Raw genomic sequence first — 9,640 nt, forward strand, 5'->3', positions numbered from 1 at the left:
GGAGGATTCAAATACCTTGGATGTGCATTAAACCAGTGGGTGCGTCCGGACAAGAACAAAAGAGCATGTTTTAGATCAATCAGCAGGAAAAAGCGAAGTGAATCGATATGAAAACAGTTACATGTGCTAGGAAACTCCGGCGAATGCAATACAACCCGGCTTGTCTCGGAAGGACCTGGCTACTGCGAGTTTTGTTTTCCGGGAAAGAACTCGCAAAGGAAATGCGAGCGAGACTCGTGGAGTTTCAGCGGGTTAGTCCCTGAGAAATCAGTTTCTTGTAATGAACTGTCCATAAACTGAGCTCCAGAAAGACCCCCTGTGTAGGTTCGGGTTTTCACTACCTCCTACTCTCTCCCCCACCCCCACCCCCAGTAGGGAGGTTTTCCTTTTAATTTAATTTAAACATTTACATTTAAATTTTTTAATCGACTACTACTTAATCAAAAGCAACCCTCCCAAGATCGTTACCCGTGGGGCATTCCCTGTTTCAACCTCCTCCACTTTTAATCCAAGAAATTCGAGATGGCAAAAGCCCTGTTCGATTCCCCAGGATCGCCCCCCCCCCCTGTTTACCTCGCTTGGTTTTCATTTGGGGCGGGAGGGGTAGAAATGGGGAAGCTGGAGATTGGGATTAAAAAAAAAGGGATGGAAATCACCTACCTGCCGCCCCTTGAGCTGCACATGGCGGTGACAATCCAGCATTAGGCAGCCCGGCGCGACACCGCTGCATTTATTGCAGCTCAAAGCGTGCGACTGTTGACTTTAGCACAAAGCAAAGATTTCACTGCCCGCTAGTTTAAAAATGAATATTTTACCAAGATATCGATCAGCTTTATAAAATTCAGTTAAGCACAATGGCTCAAAAGGAGGGAAAAAACCGGAAAGGGACGCACTCTAACATCTGTGTAAATTTGCTGAAGTATGACGTGGTGTTGAAAGTTTACCCTCCTGGAATTTGGATCTAGATTTTTTTTTTTTGGTTGTTTAGTGACTTTTGTTTATTCACCGATCACGGTTACTTAAACCAGCAGGAGCGGCAAGAGCTTGGTGTGGCCAGGAACTAAATAGACCGAGGGGAGAGGTTGTTTGTTGGTGTTTTTTTCCACCCTGGGTGTGTGCGCGATCCATGGGGAAAGGGAGCGAAGCGCACAAGGCAACACATAAAGGGTCTGCTTCTAAAGCAGGCATCCAAATGACATCCTTTTTGTGTATGCGGACAGAACTGTATCTTATCGGTTGGGATCAGCGGAGTGAGAGACGCTAAGTAGTTTAAAACTACCATTTCACAATGGGCATGCGATACAGAACAGAACAGGTTAGAGCATCGCAGCCCCGCGGCATTGTTCCCAAATCAGCCTCGTTCCCTGCTTCTATTCTCCTTCCCTACGGGAGCCTTTTATGTGATAATGAAACACATTTTATGCTTTGGTTCACAACGTGTGTGTCCTTGCAGTGTAGAGACGGACAGATTTCTGGCTGGATCCTAGTTTTGTTTTGTTTTTGGAGGGTTTTTTTTCCACCCCCGCCTTCCTTCTCTTTCCCCGAACAATGCCGAATTTTAAGAAGGATTTGAATGTTATTTTGGGCAGCGGATCTATTACTCCTGAAACGCGTGGGAAAACAACAAGTGGCTGGGAAACGGGGGGAATGTGGTGCGTGAAAAACCGTTTCAGCACCGGGATGTGTTTTAATCAGGCAGCGGACTTGCTTTCAGAGCGAAATGTTTGCGGGGTTCAAAGCACCAGAAGCTGGTTTTAAAAATAGCACCTCGTTCTTGGTTTGTAAAAGAAACCGTGTAGGTCATTTGATTCTACTCTCTCTGAAACCCAAGTGACCACCAGTGTGTGTATTATGTATGATTTATTCCCTACACAATGTGATTTGCTCCCTACACAATGTCATTCTTTCTACGGACCTGTAGTGATGCGTGTCTAGACACAGACATAACAGTACTCACACAAACACTAATTATATCCTAATCAGATCCACGGATCTATCCATCTATTGATATGTAACAAATCAACAATTAGACAGTGGAGTTTTTTCAATGCAACGTCGATTACTTTCCTCGAAAACCTGTCATATGATTTGGCAAACCTTTCATGTGTACATGGATATTTCTGGTTATGAAAAATGCAAATCTACCCTATTTGAACGTTATTTCCCCTCTAATAGCTGAAATCTGTGAAGAAACATATAGACTGCCGGACAGGTACACAACAGATGTTTGGGGACAATTCCCCCCCCCCCAAATATGCCATACATGAAAGCCACTGTATTTTCACTACTTAAACGCGTGAGGCATCATTATAGTGAATATATTTTCACATATTAAATTGTTTCACTATCTCCATCGGTTGGTACAGGGATTAAAGGTTGGAAATGATCCAGTTCACACATGCAGGGCTACTGTTAATTGCAGCGCGTGGCTATGTAGCTATCAAACTGGTTTCATTATGATCCATCCATATTAACATTTTCATTATTCCTGACAGTTCTCTCTATGCACAATTAACAGGAAGAATGAAACCCTATTCAAATGTCTGTAATAGGCTGAAAGCAGCTTTACAACGTTTAGTACAGCTTATACCTCCGCCCTCCCCCCCCCTTTTTTTTTCACCTTAATGGCTCCATATGTGGAATATATGTTAGCGGCACATGCAGGGTCTTCTTCAGTTTTAGCGTGATAAAGGGAAAGTATCTTGTCCCAACAAATTCGGGCCCAGTCCTGCAGATATCGAAGTCACGGGTAAAATTCCCAGTGATTTCTCGGGGGGGGGGAAGGTGGGTGCGATCCCTGCGTTTATACCGATGGGTGTGAAAAAAATTCCCATTCTAGGGCGCACAGACCCTCCCTTTTCTCCCCAAAGTGGCCCCCAGTGAGTAAACCGAGGGCGGGATTGTAACATTGTGTGTACACGGCCAGGCCTGTTCCAGGAAGGGGACAGTGTTCAGGGTCACTCCGAACTTTGGGCTGCTGGCGCTCAGTCAAGGCGAAGAAGTTGATTGTATTTGGGTCAGGTACTAGTCCCCTAAATCGCATCTTGCCCAGAATTTAGGCTCATCCACCTTCCTCCAGCCGCCCTTCTAGCTTCTTAGAGCCGTTGTGCGCCCGGCTATTCGGGCAACTCAAGGAATTAAGGTAGCTCCCGGCCGCCCTTAGCTCAATTGATCCCTTTCAAGGTTTCTGCAAACTCCAAAGTTCATGACATCAAGGACAGTCTGCAGCGTGTCACCTGGCGCCATAGAGACCGACCCGGTGTGTTTTACACGGCTCCTGCCTTTCAGGTGGAATTCCGGGTCTTTGAACCGTCTCAGTAACTAGCTGGGGGGAGGGTTGTGTCGAGGGGAAATGAGGAAAGGGGTGGCTTTCAGTAATCATCTGTAAATTCCTGATTTATAAGACTAACGTGATCTATAACGGTTGGAAGGAGCCCAAGGCAAATGCGGGTTTATTAGGAATGACGCCTTTTGTGTTTTCTTGCTGGCTTGTTTGAAGAGCGAAATCGGAGCACGGGTAATATCAAATGTTCCTTTTGGTTAGACTTGGAGTGACTACAACTCGGGACAAATCCGTGTAGCCTGGAAAACTTTTCAGTTAATCATGAAAAAAATATCCAAGATGCACATAGGGCTACGGTACAAGCAGTATACTTCTCTCATGTGTGTATTTTATATAATATATACGTATTTATATATATATATATATATCTTTTACTTGATGTGTAGTATAGATATACTCTTTTCGTGGATGTAAGTGTAGAGATAGAGCTTATATTTTTCCTATGTGTATCTATTATAACATACTTTATCTTACATTCTAGTCCATATGTATTTTCCCACTCTACATGAAGGTAAACTGTACAGAGAGAATAAATACACACAGAGATACAGGACTACGTAGATATCTTTTTAAATTATTGAATACATGGAACCAATTTGTTCTCCATTTTCCCTGTCAGTGTTTCCCCGCCCCTCCCTCCAGTGGGGGAAAAAAAATCGGAAAATCCGAAGAAAAAGATTCAGGGGGAAAAAAACGCCAGTAACACTTTAATATATTTGCGTGAAACTCTGGCTCTTTGGGCCCAGAATTCACATTTATAAGCCATAAATAAAGCATACAGAAACGATAAATTAATCAGATCCAAGTAGTTTACTCTCCCGGTAACATCAAACGTTTGTATCAATTACAACAATCTACCCTGTCGTCTTCTTCTTTTTTTTTTTTTTTTTTTTTGCTTTTTGTGAAATTTTCTTTTTTTTTCTCTCCTTTTTTTGTGATTTTTTTTCCTCTCTCTTTTTACAACGTGACAAGACTTTTGGTCCTCGGTTTCAAAACTAGCATTGTTTCACACTGAATAAGTTTTCCGTCACTTTCACACACACGCACAGAAAAAAAATAGATATATTTATAACTCCCTGCGACAAAAAGGTTACCCCATCCTCGCTGCCCATAAAATCAACCCCCCCCCACCCCCCAACAAACCGACCAAAGAAACCAAATATCCCCGACTGAAATCGGTGTTTAAAGAGGCCGGGGCAATCCCGGGGCCTGATCCCACAGCCCATTGGACTTTGGATCAGGCTGGGTGGGTGGAAATGTGTCCTTTGAGGATGGGGTTGGGAGGCTCGGAACACAAATAAACACAACAGCTTGAGCCAAGGACATCACCAGCGTGCTCCAGCCTCCAGCCCCCGGGGCCGGCTGGGCTTGGCAGGGGAGCTTTAGGAAGAGTTCATGATGGGCCGGGAATACACACCTTGGTAATAAGAGGTGTCTCCGGCCAGCGGGGAGGCTTCTAAGCCACTTTTGTTCGTGACCGGGCCCATGGCCAGGCTGCCGGGCATGGGGGAGCCGTAGCCGGAGTAATGCATCACCTGTTCGTAGGCCTTGAGGTCCATTTTGTGGTGGTGGGGGGGATGGTGGGGGGGATGGTGGTGGGGGGGCGGCGGCTGCTCGGAGGAGGACATCAGGTTGTTGATGGAGAAGGGGTGGTTGAAGGCGTAGTGGTGCTCGGGCTTGAGGTGGGCCTCGTGGGCCAGGTGGTGGGGGGCGAGCAGGTGCTGGGCCGGCGAAGGGGCCTGCTGCGGGGGGGTCCCTTTGAGCTCGGCCAGGGCCCGCTTGTGCTCGCGGCAGGGCGAGGCGCCGGGGTGGGGGGACTCGGGCCCACCCGCCGAGCCGTCGGAGGAGCCTCCTTCCCCGGGTTGGGGCGGCTGGGGGGGCTGCTGGGGGGGCTGCTTCTTCCCCCCCCCTCCTCCTCCCCCTCCCCCCCCTTCCTTGCTCTTCTCGCACTTGAAGCGCTTCTGGCGGCGCAGGTAGCAGCCGTTCTCGAACATGTTGCCCGAGTCCGGGTGCAGGGTCCAGAAGGAGCCCTTGCCGGGCTTGTCCGGGGAGCGGGGCACCTTGAGGAAGCAGTCGTTGAAGGAGAGCGAGTGGCGGATGGAATTTTGCCAGCGCTGCTGGTTCTGCCGGTAGAAGGGGAACAGGTCCATGATCCACTGGTAGATCTCGCTCAGCGTCAGCATCTTGTTGGGCGACTGCTGGATGGCCATGGTGATGAGCGAGATGTAGGAGTAGGGGGGCTTGGCGTGGGTGTAGCTCCGCCGGTAGGTCTTGGGGTCCCGCGAGCGGTTGAGGTTGCCTTGGCCGTACATGGGGCTCATGGAGTTCATGTTGGGGTAGGGGGCCAGGGCGTTTATGGAGCCGGCCTGGGCGCCCATGGGGCTCAGGCTGGGGCTCAGGTGGGCCCCCATGCCGCTGCCCATGCCGGCCATGGCCCCCGGGCCGGGGGACATGCCGGCCAAGGACGGGCTCATCCCGGTGCTGGCGTAGGACATGTTCATGGAGCCGGCCCCGCTCATGTTGGCCGGGCCGCTGCTCATGGCCGACATGCCCATGTAGCTGTTCATGCCCAGGCCCGCGTTTATGCTGCTCACGGAGGAATAGCTCTGCAAGGAGAAGGGGGGAGAGCGGAGGGGAGAAGGGGGGGGGGTGATTAACGTCGGCTGCCATGCAGTGCCTGCCACCCCTAGGCTGCTCTAGCAAGGGGGCTGCGGGCGCGGGGGCGCCCCGCAAGCCACCCCGCAGCGCCCCGGGGGCGCCCCGCAAGCCACCCCGCAGCGCCCGGGGGTGCGTAGGACGCGGCTGCCGGGGCGAGCTGCTCTCTGCCGGGTCGCTGGTTGAGCCGGGTCCGAAAAAGCAACACTCAGCTGGCAGGGGAAGGGGGCTGCTCCCACCCAAGAGCGCCGCGAAGGGGCAGCGGTCGCCCCGGTTGGGACCTGGGGCGAGGGACCCGGTGTGGGGGATGCGACTGCCCCGGGCTGCGTGTGTGTGTGTTCAGTGGTTACAAACCCCGCTGGCCGCCAGACCCATCGATCAGCAAAAAAACACCCTGCGCTCTGGAGGGGGGGCGCGGGTCCTGCATGGCGAACGACGTGGGAAGGGAACACGCGCGGGGGCCCCCACCCGGGACGGCGCAGAAGGGACTCCCCGCCGCCCCGCGAGTCGCTCTCCCCGCTCCCCCCCGCCTCCAAACCCACATTTCCAGCCCTAAACGTTTCCCCCCTTCTGCCGTGCCCGCTCCCCCCCCCCGTTTTCTCCCCCCCCCCCCCCAGGCAGCCCCATGCCAAACACAACTTTGTCTGCCCAGGGCAGAGGATTTGGAGGCGCCGCGAGTCAATATTTGATCACCGAGTTAATATTATCTCAAGGCTAACACGGCGTCGTGCCCACCCCGCGCCCTGTTTTCGCCCGAGGAGGGGAGCCCGGGAGGCGGCCGGGGGACGGGAAGGGGGTGTGGGATGGGCAGGGCGGGCGGGGGGGGGCCCCGGGACACACACTCACTCACACCCACGCACGCCGGAGGAAGAAGTGGTCCCTACCTCGGGCTCCGCGTAGTAGCCGCTCCACTCCGAGTGCTCGTGGCCTTCCATTTTCACGGCTCCGAGCATACTGGAAGCAGAGTGCATGGCCGTTTAAAATTTAACAGCCACAACAACCGACGACAGGAGAGAGAACAACCCCAAAAAAAAAAAAAAAAAACAAAACCACCCACCCCCCAGCCCTCCCTCCCCTCTGCGTCTCGCTCCCTCTCTGCCTGAGCCGGGTGGAGGGGGAGGGGGCGAAGTGGCTGCTGCAGGGCTGGGGTGGCTGGTTTTTTCTCCCCCCCCCCCAGCCCCCGCCCCCGCCCCCGCCCGCCTTGCTCCTGCTGCTGCTTGGGTGGGTTTGTTGTTTTTCTTTTTTTTTTTTTTGTCTTTTTTTTTTTCTTCTTCTTTGCAGCCCAGAGGCGCGGTGGGAAAAGGGGGGAGGCGGAGGACAAGTGCTCCCGTGACGTTGGGGGCTGAGTGAGATCGCGCCGGGCGCCCCCGCCAGCCTCCAATCCCCAGACCCCGGGCAGCCTATCTGAATAATCAGCTCCCACCTAGGCGGGAGCCTTGGCCCCCCTCTCGCACACACCTGCCCCGAGCTGCGCGGCGGGCGGAGGGGGACAAATCCCGACCCAGGGAGAGCGAGCCAGAGAAGGAGCGGGGGCGGCAGCTGGACCCGTCTTTATTGGCCCGTGTCTTGTCATCTGGCGAGCGGCCTGGCAGCCAGGCTGGGGGGGGGGCACTGCAGGACGGGGGTCCCTGCGCTTGTGACTGCAGCTGGGGAGGCAGCGGGGCCTCCCCCTGCTTGGGTGCCGCGGGGCTGGGGGGCACTGGTTTGCCGCCCGCCGGGCTCCGGGCAGGTTTGCCGAGTCCGGATTCGTTTCTCCGGGGCTCTCGGTGCTGGCCGGGGCGGCTCGGCAGCACATTTGCAAAGCCCTGCCCCGGCTAGAAGGAGCTGGGTACACACCTTTACCCCGCCCGGCGCCGGTCCCCGCGGAGCGCCCTGGTTGCGAGTGGGAGCCGGAGCGAAGTCACGGGAGGCGCTGGGCTGTTACGCGGCATTTACCTCGGTGTCCAAGCCATGCCCCGGGCTTCCTGGATATTTTTTTTTTTTTTTTTTTTAGCAAGGCGCTAAAGGACTCGGGATCACCCATTTGTCTGTGAGAGAACAGCCAGTCCCAAGGTTACCCAGCCACAGCCGGGACGCCTACAACATTTCGTAACTAAAACAAACAAGGGGGAAGGTGAGAGTAGCCGGCCGAAATAAACCAGGGAATCGCTGGTAAGGACCTGGGGTTTTCTACCACAGCCCCCGAGCAGCCTGTAACCCCACCCCGTGCCGCTCAAACTGAGACACTAGCAGCCAGGTCAGAATTTCAAAAAAACAACAACCCCACACCCCTCCTAAGACATCAGGAAACTAGACAGAAAATCCCAAGACTTCGACCTCGGAACTATCTACACTCCTGGCCAGCACACAACAGAGTCAAAAGGACAGGGGATGCTCTGTAATCTGCTCTGTACCAATTCTGCCAGTCTCTCCCGCTACGGTTGCTGATTGTGTGTTCATTTCAAATCTAATGATAGATAGATAGATAGATAGATAGATAGATAGATAGATAGATAGATAGATAGATAGATAGATAGATAGATAGATAGATAGATAGATAGATAGATGTGTCTAGGGGTGGATAGATGGATGGATGGAGTGTGGGGGGGATAGATAGATAGATAGATAGATAGATAGATAGATAGATAGATAGATAGATAGATAGATAGATAGATAGATAGATAGATAGATAGATAGATAGATAGATGTGTCTAGGGGTGGATAGATGGATGGATGGAGTGTGGGGGGGATAGATAGATAGATAGATGTGTCTAGGGGTGGATAGATGGATGGATGGAGTGTGGGGGGGGATAGATAGATAGATAGATAGATGTGTCTAGGGGTGGATAGATGGATGGATGGAGTGTGGGGGGGATAGATAGATAGATAGATAGATAGATAGATAGATAGATGTGTCTAGGGGTGGATAGATGGATGGATGGAGTGTGGGGGGATAGATAGATAGATAGATAGATAGATAGATAGATAGATAGATAGATAGATAGATAGATAGATAGATAGAAATAAGCACCCATTATTTACAAAAGCCACACAGCGACCTGCTTGCTGTTCCTGCGTCAGTATCCGAGCAAATGTTGCAATATGCATGTATTCTAGAGGGAACCTTAGCTGCTTGAGATATTAAACGAAGTCAAGTTTATTTAACAGTGTTGGTTCATCAGGGATTGAACGGGTCTTTCTCATGCCATAGAAAACAGCGGCTCTGTGAAGTGTGGAATGCATCTTGACTATTTCGTTGCTAATACCCCGCAGACAGCTCTCCTCCACCAGAATGCCGCAGTTATCATTGTCAAGAGAGAAAGTGACTCGAGTCTTGGCTGACGAAATTCTGCCATACGAAACAGGGGACTACGCCAGTGCATCCATTTTTTTCATGTACAACTTTCTCTATCTATCTATCCTCATACACCCCCTCTATCTATCTATCTATCTATCTATCTATCTATCTATCTATCTATCTATCTATCTATCTATCTAATCTATCTATCTATCTATCACCTTCAAAATGAATGGGGAAGTATGGCCCTTTCTCCCCCAAATAAGACAAACACTTCTAGCTCTAACAATGAAGGTTAGTAATTATATAACATGCTAATAAAGAATGCCCGAGGGGGTTTTCATTTAATCGCAGGTACTCATCAA

The 9,640-nt window shown here is 51.6% G+C and overlaps 1 protein-coding gene across 1 annotated transcript; it reads right to left on the bottom strand.

Moving 5' to 3' along the window:
* Positions 1-4,582: 4,582 nt before the first annotated feature.
* FOXA2 (forkhead box A2) lies at positions 4,583-6,969 on the bottom strand. The gene is made up of 2 exons (XM_073335328.1): positions 6,883-6,969; positions 4,583-5,949 (listed from the first exon to the last, which is right to left on the bottom strand). Exons 1-2 carry the CDS (start codon positions 6,967-6,969, stop codon positions 4,726-4,728), a joined length of 1,311 nt encoding a protein of 436 aa, XP_073191429.1. The 3' UTR covers positions 4,583-4,725.
* Between the last annotated feature and the right edge of the window lie 2,671 nt (positions 6,970-9,640).

This window comes from Lepidochelys kempii, chromosome 3, assembly GCF_965140265.1.
Source record: "Lepidochelys kempii isolate rLepKem1 chromosome 3, rLepKem1.hap2, whole genome shotgun sequence".
NCBI lineage: Eukaryota > Metazoa > Chordata > Testudines > Cheloniidae > Lepidochelys > Lepidochelys kempii.

Bases quoted from the DNA above. Each gene is read 5' to 3' on its own strand.
- FOXA2 (XM_073335328.1), bottom strand. From the start codon at position 6,969: ATGCACTCTGCTTCCAGTATGCTCGGAGCCGTGAAAATGGAAGGCCAC. The intron at 5,950-6,882 runs GTAGGGACCACT...TTCTCCTTGCAG, and splicing joins GCTACTACGCGGAGCCCGAG to AGCTATTCCTCCGTGAGCAG.